This window comes from Carassius auratus, chromosome 32 (assembly GCF_003368295.1).
Source record: "Carassius auratus strain Wakin chromosome 32, ASM336829v1, whole genome shotgun sequence".
Classification (NCBI taxonomy): domain Eukaryota; kingdom Metazoa; phylum Chordata; class Actinopteri; order Cypriniformes; family Cyprinidae; genus Carassius; species Carassius auratus.
Window position 1 is genome coordinate 15017484 of NC_039274.1, and position 13691 is coordinate 15031174.

At 36.0% G+C, this 13691-nt stretch overlaps 1 protein-coding gene across 1 annotated transcript; it reads right to left on the reverse strand.

Annotated features, from left to right (window-relative positions):
• Positions 1-6489: 6489 nt before the first annotated feature.
• Positions 6490-13348, reverse strand: LOC113051689 (UPF0547 protein C16orf87 homolog). The gene is made up of 4 exons (XM_026215646.1): positions 13089-13348; positions 12262-12355; positions 9436-9615; positions 6490-8357 (listed from the first exon to the last, which is right to left on the reverse strand). The coding sequence occupies exons 1-4, from the start codon at positions 13152-13154 to the stop codon at positions 8239-8241; spliced, it is 459 nt and encodes a 152-aa protein (XP_026071431.1). The 5' UTR covers positions 13155-13348; the 3' UTR covers positions 6490-8238.
• Between the last annotated feature and the right edge of the window lie 343 nt (positions 13349-13691).

Below are 13691 nucleotides of genomic sequence, written 5' to 3' on the forward strand. Positions count from 1 at the left end.
TTCGTGACTGGCTACGGTTGTCTCTGTAACACCAGTAAGACTGAGCGTGTTAGTGCATGACAGTTGTGCTTATATGTAACACAATTACAATGGATGATATGATATGAATAAAATCAGGTTCTAAAAAATTGTGTAAATGAAAAAGCTTCCAGGATCCTGTCAAGAAGTGGGGTGGTTTAATTCACTGTAGCTTCATAAGTGAAATTACGGGTGTTATGAATACCTCCAAATGCTGCAACTTTTTATTAGAGCCAAACTCCTTCATGATGTGTTCATAGGGCTTGTTAAATTATGTGGGTGGTGCTCCAGATGGCCCTGAAAACGCTTTAATGTTAAAACAATGATGTGATTGTGAGCTGGGGCTGTTGTTCCTGTTAGTAATGGGACAGGTGGCACAAGTATGGCGTCTACGTGACTCACATGCAATTTTGTCATCACAATGCTCTTTTATATGACATGGATTTTAATGACTCAATTTGCGCCACACCAGCACTGCCTGTTCTGACCTTCATCGATATAACTTCTGAAATCACTGTCTGTCTGTGAAATATGATAACAGCCTACTAAAGTCCCTGAAAATACAAAAAGTTATTCAGTCGTGGCTAAAAAATGTGCTTGGAGGGGGGAGCGTTTGTTCAAAAATGCGCTTAGGAAAGGGTACAATGGTGACAACTAAAATAGCATTTCTAGCTATAACAGCTAGAAATGAACATAAAAAAGTGGTATTAACTACCATTGTCAAATTCTGAAAGTTTCTTAAGCTATTTGAGGTGAACCAAATTAAAGGGATATTCCACCTTTTTTTCACTTTAGATAAATAATAAAGAAAAATAATATATCTTTGAGTCCATATAATGGGACCCCCTCAGCTGTGATGTAAATAAGTTAATGTGACAGTAATCCATCAGTTTGTCTTCCAAATTGAAATGTTAAAAATTAAAATAAACAAAAACAGGTCTCAAGACAAAAAATAGGCGTCAAATTATTTTTTTATGTGCCACAGAATAGACATGTTTTATTTAATTATTTATTTGTAAACACCTAAATATTTCAACTGTTTCACAATTCAGTTCAATTACGATTATCATTATCAACTCAAAATCACAATGCGTCACATTCTCAGTTTTCAATATTACGGCACATAGCTACATTTTCATATACATTTTAGAGCAAAAATTTTTTGTGCAAAATTAACTTTGTAATTATTATTATTATTATTATTATTATATAAGCACATAAGGCTATTTTTTAAACAATTAAAATAAGTGTTCTTTAAGTGTCAGAAAGTTTACAGACAATAGTTGAGGATTTTTCTTTTTTCCTCAACATTATTGTAGTTTGATTATTACTGATGAGATCATAGACGCTGGCAGCTTTAACAGGTTGCATTCACGCACAGATCTATTTCGATATATATACTTTTAAGTATACTTTAAGTATAACAGCAGCAAACTTTGAGTACACAACTAGTTTACCTCAATGTTTCTAGTTTGTTCTGCAATTATACTAAAACTGAACTTAAAGGTACACTGATAGATTACTAATTAAATACTTTGTAGACTTGGAAGTGTAGTCTCAGTATACTGCAAGTATATTCATAAGTTTTCATTAAGTGAACTTTACATAATACTTTAAGTATACTACTATGTCCCTATTTAGGTTTTAATTTGCATATGTTTTGTTGTATGAATATCTGAACATACAAAACATCAAAAGAAAGAACACAGTAACTGCTTGTAAACAAAAACATTTTATTCTAGCTTCATGCATTCTCTTTTTAAACACTTTAAAGCTGCGGTAGGTAACTTTTGATGCTCTAGCGTTAATAAACAGAACTGCTTGCGTCTTGCAGAAGAACATCGTAGCCGGAACTACTTCTCTCTGTTTATGTCTATGAAGAATCACAAAGGTACTGGGTTACTCCGCCGCGGTACCCCCGAAGCAATCTAAAATAGTCCGAATATAAACACTTATTATAGGTGCACCCTAGTGATTCAGGACAAGCCAAAAACACGGTTTGGAAAATGGATTCATGGTGTACTCGCTTATTATATACATTTTTCTACATTTTGAACACAAACAAAGTTACGGACCGCAGCTCTGATTGGTTGTTTTCTTACCGGGAGTGATGGAGTTTCTGCAAATGGCAACAGGAGCACTGGGAGGAGCCAGAGGAGTTTGATTTTTTTCACAGATTATCTGTCTCATATTCTACTGTCAGGACATAATGACAGGTTTAACAAATATGTAAAAAATATTTTTTTTTACAAAAGTTCCCTACAGCACCTTTAATGTGGATAGGTTTAATAAAAAAATAAAGAAATAACATTTTGAACAAAAAGCTAAAAAAAAAAAAAAACACTATAAACTGGATTCAGAATGATAATCAAAACATAGATGGAGTCGATCAGCACCCCAAATCTTGACTGTAATTATCACTTCTTCATTGGTCGACTTTTTATTCCATAACGTTACAGTTTTAATGCTGTTTCATGTCAAATGATCGTGTTAGATTACACGTGTTAGTATCTGGTGTTTCTTATTTTCTTCTTCACTTGTGTGTTTTTTTTTTAGAAATTCTGTGCAGAAGCGCTCTCTACCGTATAGCAATGAAAACACGGATTCTAGGAGTATAGCTCAAATATATTTAGCATTTTTGTAAGTATAAGTCAAGTATACTTAAATGTTATCTTAAGTATTTATTTTTTTATTTATGAGGAGTACATAAAAAGTAAACTAAAAGCATACTTTCCTTTTTTTAGTTTAAAAGAAGTATACTAATAGCACACTTAAACTTCTTTTTTGTAAGGGAAGGCAGAAACAAAGTAGTTTTGCTTTTTCATTGAAACAGCGTAGAGTGAGTCACGGCCAGTTTGAGTGAGCAGAGTCGGGTGGCTTGAGATCGCGTGGCTAGCGGATTCTACAAAGGAGCGTACCATGTTGATGTATAAAGTTGATGTATTTCCTCAGTGACCAGCACGGATCAGCTCCAGGCATGACGACATCTATACGACATAGCGGCGGCGGCAACAACAATATTACAACAAGAATAAAAGGTACGTCTTCTTTCTTTGCGTGAACATCTGGGCAACATTATGCAAATATTCCCACATACTGACGTAGATATAAGGGGGCATGTTAGAACGAGCTGTTTCGGGGGGCGTGGACGAGTCTCGACTTTTATAAAGAATATCTCTTTCGATTTTTAGACTTTAGTGTTTGAAATTTCACAGATCGTCTTTATTCACCAAGAGCTTGTAACACTCTGAAGAGAACGGAAAATTTAAAATCGCATCATATGACCCCTGTAAGCAAATTGCAACATCTATACTAGTCCACGTTCAGCTAAGTGACAAATTCAAAAATAAAATAAAACAAACCAAAACAATTTTTCATTTACGGGGATGAACACAGAAACTAGCTTCATTATAAAGCCTCTTATTAAATTGGTGTCAACTTATATTGTCTTTAGGCTGGAATACACTACACAATTTTTTTCCTAGTTTTTCATCAATTTATAGCCTGGAGAAGTTGATGCTATAGTTGCCAAAGGTCAGAGCCAGTCAGTAGATTTAAGCTGACATATTTAATAGAAAATCACGTAGTGTGTGATGATCACAGACACAATTTTTTTAGCTTTAGACTTTCATCCATCCAGTCGGAGGAGATCAAAGATGTTTGATATTTTCAGCAGATTGGAGAACACATTGTCATTTCATTTCACGTGTTTTCTAGCAACAATTCACAGATTTATGGATGAGTTTGTTGTGATCAGAACAACTTGAAGGCCTGGTAGTGTATGATGTAAATACTTGTAAATAGTCACAAAGGAAAACTGGCCATCATACACTAAACCACTGAGGATCACATCATACACTGGTGTTATAAAAATCTGTTCAAATTTAAAAAAGTCATGAATTTTATTCCAGCCTTTAGTTTCTTTTTTCCTGGACAAGTTTCTGATGGCTCCTTTTGTGAATGGTTGACATGCCTCTTTCCTCTTTGGCCATAAACTATAATTACGTCTAGATATTGTCATCTTAAAGCTGTGAAAATAAGTTATTAATAATATTATAAAGATTAACTTAAAGTGACAACCATCAGTTTATATTTAAAGTCTGTCTATGAAGTATTTATATATGCTTTTAATGTGGAAGAGCTTTGAAAGAACACACTGAGCTTAATTGGAGCAGCAACTATTTTTGATAAATTTCAGGTAATATTTATTAAAATGACAAGATTTGGCAAAATAAATATTCTTGACCATTTATTAAGGTTATACATATTTTATGAACAACTGTTATTGGCAATATCTCTGAAATTCTACTTTTTCTTACTGATGTCATGCTGAAACTATGTGATTTTCATAGTAGTGCACACAGTCTTACAGAACTGTGTTCAGTCCTGTGTTCTGTAGCATCTGCGCTATGTTGCTACTTGCTACAACTATCTTTCAGATCTAACTGTAATTATTTCCCACATCCAAGTTCCAGGTTAAAATATGCAAAAAAGTCTAAACATTAATCTTGTTTAGCCTAAGCCTATAACCTCCTAAAGCACTAACCCCAGATTTTTTTTTTTTTTTTCAGATTTGTCAGTAATTGTTCAGACACAAACAGCATGAGTCCTTGAACACACTTTGCAAACACACAGCAAATTTTTTATTTTTATTTTAAACCTAAATGTATTTATCAATTATTCCATGGTCCCCTCTCCATCACAGGGTGGGTAAAATGCTTAAAGGGTTAGTTCATCCAAACATTTACAGTGTGTTTTACTCACCCCAGAGGCATCCTAGATGAGGCAGTTTTTATTATGGATGGGCGCTTTTTATTTAACTTCTTTTGGACTGAAGGACTGTAACACCCGCTGACTGCAATGATAGAGCTTGAAATAGCCAGGAAAACTTTTAATATAACTCTGAGTCATATACACCTGGATGCCTCAGGGGTGAGTAAGACACACCCTCATTTTCATTTTTGGGTGAACTAATCCTTTCAGTCTTCAAATATGTGTTGTCGTATTACCAATTTTGTTGAAGGATGTCTACAAACAAGAAGTGGCTCAACATACCCACAGGCTTAAATTACCCCGTTCTCCCTATAATTTTGATATGATGGGTTTATGACATGCCGCTTGAACTGAAGGGCTTAGAGCGATCACTTATGCCACTTTAAAGAGTGCCAAAATGGTATTTATTGTTTGAATTGCGTTGTAACCGAGCACAAATCTTAATGCCACTGGACGGCAAGTGCACAACAGATAATATGATGCTCACACTTTCATCTTGAAGCCATGTTAGTATTGATTATAAAGAGAATTGTTATCGATATTGCTAATGTTCAAACCGCTCCATCATTTTCCATCTCTGGAGCAACTGAGCTGCAGGAGTTTCGTCAGCGCTGCTGTTCGGCTGAGATGAACACTGTCTCTCTCTCTCTTTTCTTTCTTTTTTTTTTTTTTCTTTGTTAACATGATGGTTTTAGAGCATTAAACCTACTGGATTTTGGCAGGAACTATGTTTAACTTTGTACATTTTTGGTTACATGGTAAATATCATTGTTAGTTGGAATTGGTAACATTCACCATTTTGTGACTCAAAACAGTTACTAGACCTACATTATTCCTGTTAATAAATGTTAGGCATAAAACATTTAGTCTATGTTTTTTCCTCAATCTGATTGATAGCGGTATGAAATTTACAAGTAAAAGTAGAGGATTATGGTTTGGCTGCCATCTAGTGGTTCATAAAGGGACTGACACTTAGGGGCTAACCGAGAATAAAATCAAGCCAATTGAACGCCAGAAATCAGACACTGAGCTGTCTGATATGAAAGAAACAAAAATACAGGGATCTGTTTTATTCCACACCCTTAGGAAAGAAACCAGAGCCTGCGATTCACTCTGAGTTTCCATCAACCCTAATGTGGGGGAGCCATCTCAATAACATTTTAAATGATGTATGCTAACAAACAGAAGATATGCACTCCAGTTCATTTCCTTTGATGTGAGGAAATGTCTCATCTGTAAATTTCTAAGTGAACAAATATTCTTTAAACGAGATGGTATGATGCAACATCTACATAAAATGTTTTTTTAATGCCAAAAATCATTAGGATGTTATGCAAAGATCATGTTCCATGAAGATATTTTGTACATTTCCTTCCATAAATATATAAAAACTTAATTTTTGATTAGTAATTTGCATTGCTAAGAATTCACTTGGACAACTTTAAAGGAGAATTTCTCAGTATTTAGATTTTTCCACACCCTCAGATTCTAGATTTTCAAATAGCTGTATCTTGGTCAAATATTATCCGATCATAATTAACCATACATCAATGGAAAGCTTATTTATAGATGTATAAACCTCAATTGCGAAATATTTACACGTAATGACACTTGTGGTTCAGGTTCACAAATATTAATTTTCTTTAAACGAGATGGTATTATTCAACTTCTACGTTTCATGTAACCTGATGAATTGGTTTTATTCCTGTCCTCCAGGTAAAGTGCCAGAGATTGTGATTCGCACTGAGGATGTCCACTGGGAGCTAAGAATCAGTGCCAAACAAGATCAGGCCCTCGTCACCACCACCACCACAGAAAGACACGCCGTCTGCCGTTCACCTTAAAACCATTCAGACTAAAAACACCAACAACAGTGACTCATTACATCATCATGTCACCGAAACCCACGAAAGCAGATATGATAACAGTTTCAGCTTTTTAATAATCACACAGAAAAACATTGCCACAAGCAAAAATCCCCACTGGTTATTCTCCTGAAACTGGTGCAACTCATCAACCCTTGTGTCATGTACGTGAAGATAAATGCAGCGTTTATCTCTTCACATGTCTCCCCTTACAGTTGCGGTTTCTGCTCATTTCACACTTTTATTGTTACACACCTCATTGTTTAATCATTCATAAATTTTATTCTACAGTTTTTTAAGGCTCTATTTTTTTTTTCAAACTCCCACAATACTCCCAAATTTGGCCCATTTGTTTTGGTTTCTTGATCAAATGACCAAAGAGACATAGTGTGTACTATTAAGTAGACATGCTTTACAATATTAATTATTCCTTAACATGCCCTTTAAGAATCCCAAAGGTTACTGGGGTCAAGTCAGTGACACATCTAAAAGAGAATCTAGAGCCGGTGATCCGTCATCTCTGTGGAAACCACAGCAGTCTGATTCTCTGAGGAGAGTTGTTGCTTGGGGATGAAGCTTTGGGAAAAAAGACTGTCTGCGGATGCTGCTCTCGAAGGGAAGTGAACACGATCCGAACTGAGGTGGAATACAACATGTTCAACATGGTCTAGGCTCCTTGTAAATAATAATGTTATATAAATACCAAACATTACATTTTCATTTAATATCAGGACAATCCGCATGCATTTTATTCAACACATTTGAGTCTGGATCCCTGCTCATGGTGAAATACTGCCTGTGAAGAACTGAAACAAAGTGATTGAGTTTGAGTAGAGTTTTAGAAGACAGCTGAAATATGAGCTCTCTCTACGAGCCGCCATAGGCATTTTTCCTGCTCCAAATCCATCTTAAAAGAAGGGATGATGACGTATGAGAAGGAATGGAAGCAATTAACTTCCCCTAAAAATAAAACCACAAGTTTAAATGCAATTGAATTTAATATATATATTTATACAGGATGAATTTTACACATGTATGCTGTTACCATTCATAAAACAATACCAAAAGGTAAAAAAAAAACGCACTTAAATTAAAGTGTTTCAGGCATAATAAATAACCATTAATCCGGCATTTCCTTGGCTTCAGCTCCCGTTAGATTAATTATGAAATATGGTTCACTGGCACCTAAATATTTGAGTAGATCCCAGTCTGAATAATGGCACCAGTCATAATTTGCACATAAATTGCTCTTTTGGTGAACCCACTGTCCCCCAATAAAAAGCTTGACATTTTAAGAAACGACTGGTAGCAACATTTAGAACATTCCGTAAAATTGCCATTAAAATAGATCGACTCCTACACCACTTATCATTACACCACTTCTCACTCATGTCTCCTCATACACAAACCGGCCGTCTGAATGAAACCCCACCGATTCACGGGAGCACCACTGAGCTTCGGCCACACACGCAGGGGTTTAAGTCTTTCCGGGTCAGAGTTTCCCACCCGCTTTTAAACGGACATATGGGACGCACACGTAGTAATAGTCCTGAGTTTTAGCTGCAACCGTTCCCAACGCCTGCTACAGGATGAGTCTCTGGCCCAGAATTTTGCGGTTAATCTCAGCCAAGGCCACTGAGAACACAAAAGCCTTCTCATCGGAGAGGTTGGCGTAAATGTCTACCTCCTTTTCTTGTTTCTCTGTGAAAGAAAAGAAAAAAAAAGATGACCCGGCAATGATTTATTCAGCAGAGAGTAAAGAAAGAACCATGTGCATAAATCATTAATCCACAATATGAAAGCTGTACGCTTGAAAACAGTACAATGAAGCACATGCCACCCTGATGGCTGCAGAATACTGAAGATTTCTTTGTGTCCATGGAGATATGGTCATATAATAATAAAAAAGCTTTATCTAAAACATACTAGGGTTGCTCAACAGAGTGTTTTATTTAATAGGAGACACTATTTGGTTTACAGCTAGATGTGACTATAAGTGAAGACAGATGCAGTAAGTTCAGCGGTTGCTCACCAAAGAGGGGCTTTTATTCTAAATGCAAATGTGAATAAACTGAAATCTCTAGGGGGAGTGTGAAATCAGAGAGGTGCATGATGGGAGTGAAGGTCAGTTTGAAGATAGTAGTGCTAGGTAGATCTTGGTAAGTTTACAGTATCTGGACTCAATCAACACCATCAAATGTGAACAGTATTGTCTTGTACATACCTCCTCTTGGCCAGATGCTTCAGACGTGAGAACATACGTCAAAATCTTTCATTTCCTAGCCCAGTATTACAACAACTTCTCGAAAATATTTCTTAATGCCTAAGGCATTTGAAAGGCTCTTAAATGTTCCTCTTTACGTTTTTGCTCATTTACTGCCCTTCAAAAACACACTCACTCCGAATGCTTTCATTGAGATGAACAAGCAAACATCGACAAAAGCACCTTTCAAAGCAACAATCTTTTTTTGTCAGCTTAACGGATCACATTTGTTTATATTCATATTCTAATATTCAAAGAAATTTGCTGGTTTCACTTATATTAGTTGCTATTTGAGCATATCCATTCTAAAACATATTCCAACATACATTCCAAGAAAACTGTAGTATTATTATTATTGTAGACAATTAAATGGACATTATTGGAAATGCAAATGAAAAAAAAAGAACAGTAAAAAACAAAAACCCTGGATTTCTAGATTTCTTTAACTTAATGTTTATAGTGACCATAAATCTATAATGATTATTTTCCTCCAGACACGTGGGAGCAGCACATTACCTTTTTCTTCCTCCTGCTTCTTCAGCCCAACAGTTTTGGGTCTGCCTCGTCCTCTGCGAATGGGATCTGACTGACTGCTGGAACGGGGTCCTCTCCTGTTTTCCATATCACTGGTAGAGGTTAAGTTGATCTTCTCTTTTCTGATTCTTTCTGTTCGTCTTCTCTTTGCCTCCACATTGTCTGAAACACAATCAAAAGTTTAGATTATACAGTATTTGGTTTTGATGCAAAAGAGGGTCCGTGAGTCCACATGCAAATCAGCAAATGATGTAACAAGCACAGCAGAGCATATGCAGAGCTACACTCCGAGAATTAAAGCCTTGTTCCTAAAGATAGTATAGGCCTGCACCTCTCTGAGGGAGTTTATTTATAGGACTCTTCAGGCGTTGAGTAAACGTAATTAGAAACTGACGAGATAATATTATCTTAAAGAAGGATAATATGAGTGACTAGACAGGATAATAATAATAAATTGAAAGCTTTTTAAAGAGAAAAAGAAATAGACAAAGATTTTGAGCAGTTGTATACATAATCTGTCAAAGATAAAAATACGTAAAAATAAATTATAGTTTTTTTTAATTATCAAATATTTTTGCTCTAAATATATATGGATGTGTAAAGTAAGTTGTATATATTAGGCACTGTGTCTTTTCCCAGCATTTTATGTTGATTATGTTTATTACATAACTGTTTATTACATATGTTCCATTTTTTTCACATCGTTCACTCGTTTATTTTGGTGTGACATATTCATTTTAATACATATACTTTATGTAGCCTCTCAATTAATATGAGTTAATTAATGCTACATTTTTAATAATTTAAAAAACATGATGTTTTAAGTATTTTTAGACGAAGTACACCATGCCAATTTTCCAAAGATAATTTTATCATCACATATATTTACAATAATCGAGCACTTGAATGATTTAATAATCTTGGTGTAACTCAATTCTCTATTGGCAACACATTCTGTCCCCACCAGATTGTTAAATATTTATATAATCAAGTCGTTCCACGGCAGCCATTTGATTGTAACGGCTGTGATAAGATCTCTCCAGGCCTGCTGTACGTCTGCAGGTCGACTCGGGAATAACCTGCACTAACACCAGGAGCTCTGTTCTACAGCTAATTAACACGGCGTCACTCCTTCACAACATGACACAATCGTGAAGACGGGGTTGCATCATGTGGGAAAATTATTGTAACATATCTGGAAAGCTTTGCTGTAAATGAGATCAGATATTCTTGCCACATTTGTCTTGTTTCATGTTGACACCATTTCACAAGTAAATGTCTTATTTAGGTTTTCATTTAATATTTTATCTGAATTAAAATTCTCTTTCCAAGAAGCAAACAAAGCAAGGACAGTCAGGGCGATCTAATTAAGTCTGTCCCGTTTCAGATTGAGCACATTATTTTTAGCAGAGTGCAGGGTAAGACCTGAATGAATATTACTGCTAAAATAGACATCTTTTTCTCTTAAAAGGCTACACTCTTCATATAACATAAATGGGATCTCAAACCCTCCACATATTAACAAATTCATTCCTTACATAACTTGTAGAAAGATCACTATTATTTGTACAAATATATATATATATATATATATATATATAGTAAGAATGTGGAGAAGTGAGAAAATCAATGTATACATTACAGCGCTGTAAAACATTCAATCAAAGATGATTTGTGCGGAGCATTCCAGTCATAACTCAATGTGACAATCACACACTGTCTGCGCCACCAAAAAACACACACACCAGCTGCTTTAAAACTTCAGCATGCTTTAGACTATGACCATTTATTATGCACACAGTGAGGGGTTGTTTTCTAGGTTATACAATACTTACTGACCTAAAACCTGACTTTAGTGCTTAAAGGTGCTGTATGCAGAATTGACACCGAGTGGTTGAACTGCAGTCCAAATTCTTAATATTGGAGGGGGGTTTTTTTTCACCCGGCCCCTCCTTCTCAGACTTGACGCACACACATTCATTTGAAACCACAAGTTCACCAATTAGCTGTAAAAAAAACCTGCACACTGAAATGTGCTCACATGCCCTAGCTGTGAAGTCGTCACATGTTTACCCAAGTTGGCCTCTCATCACTTATATAACACACTTTTAACATTTTCTACAGATGACATTTAGTGACATAACTTAAAAAAAATTACAACAAAATTCCAGTTCAGCTTTTACCAATTTATTTTGTATCATTTCATCTTCAGGAGATTTAATAAATGACTTGATGTATCAGAAAAATTTGTAAATTGAAATACTGACTAGTCTCTAGATAAGACACTGGCGAGAGGGTGGAGAGAGAGAGACAGGCATTAGTTTGCCCTTCCCCCTTCTCTCTAAGCACTTCTCATTCAAGCACACAGCCATCACTGTGCCACACATCTCTGTATTCTCAACACATCCTGCTGACTGGAAACTTGCCTGCTATTTATTTTCATTCACTATCCCAGAGTCCAACACATACCAATACTATATCAAATACAACCGTTTTTTTTTTTTCAGTCAACATGACTCATGAGTAAAGCCAGAAGACACGGGCGAATTATGGCTGACTCATATGGGAAGACATTAAAGGGATGAAATGAAAGTGTTTTCATTTTCAGTGGGACAGAAAAGTTTGCTAATCAAGACCTGAAACTGTAATAATTTTAAGCAGTCACTTTCCAGATCAATAGTCACCTTGAATCTTGATGAAGGCCACTTGAGAAATAATTTAACAGCACGTACTATGGCATAACATAATATAGCAGTGGATACATGGGGTTTTCATTTGCATAAAACACATAAATGCTGCACAATTTACCCATTACTGGAGACCTCTCATTTAATTTGGCATTGAGAAGCTTTCGGCTTATGAAGACGTAGCCACAATGACAGGATTTACAAGCCACAGGAATCTGAAAGAGACAGAAGAGGCTCAGTGAACTTCACTACACACTGAAATTCATCTGAAATAAATATTTTCACAGCACTGAGGAATCAATATCGAACATTTAGAGGGGTAAAAATTATTAAAAAAATGATACTGACTCTATGGTAAACAGGAAACAACACCCTGATAGTTTTCTGCTCAACTGATACATGATACAGTGACAGAAAATATAGTCTTATCAAATCATCTGCAATGTTCAATAGCAAAACAAACAATGATAATTGATCGTTTATACATCAAAACTAGCTTGAATGTATCATTTGATCATTATTAGAAGATGCTGGAGCCTTTAGATAAGATCATGCAGATTTAAAAGCACTGTAATCGCAGAGATCACCGTATTAGTGATATTTAAAAAGAGACTGCATGTAACATATGCAATTTCAAGGTTTCAATTTCAATATCCCTTTACAGCCGTCCACGTTTACATTGCCAAACTAAAATGGAAACAAAACTCGGTGGCTTATTATGTGATGAGATACATAACATCAATAATATCACTTCAACAGAATCGAGAAGATGTGTAATACATGTTTCACATCACGTAGCAACGTTGTTTGTAACCCACACAGACATAATAAATAGCTTTACCTTACTGAAGCACACACACATTATACTAAACAGAACAATCCGGCGATTCAAAACTTGAGAAAAATAAAACACAAATATGTATCATTCATCATCAAACAACCCCTCACCTGTTGGTCACACTCCGGGCATGATTTGGTGGCCATTTTCACTTTCTTCACTTTGTTTGTAGACATATTTATAACGACGAGCTCCAATAATATCCCTCGAGCTGTAAACCGTGCAGCTGCACTAACACACACACAGAAAAGTGCAGCTGATCGGGTTCCCGGGGCTCAGACAAACACACAAGTCGATGGACCATCAACCACACTGTACAGACTGCGCATGCGCACTGTAGAGCTGTGATGGGTCCTGGCTGTCAGATCACGTGACCCACAGCTAACAATGGTAAGACTGGACCAATTTTTTTGTCTACACACTCTAAACTTGATGACTGGGTGTCACTAAAGCATCTCTGAGAGAGCGAACGGCGATAATAAACAGTCTGCTGGCCAGATATTTCACGGAGCATGCGCACTACAGCACGATATTCATTCACATGGGTGAAGAACAATAAGTGCTGATGGAGGTGAAATAGATATGGTGGTTGAGACCTATTATAGGCTTAGCAGATGGTTTTGTATGATTGGCTTAGAATATAAACACATATTCTTACACGTCCTCTGCTTTTTTTATGCCCCAGCCCAGTTAACGTCTTGTTCTGTTGTTAA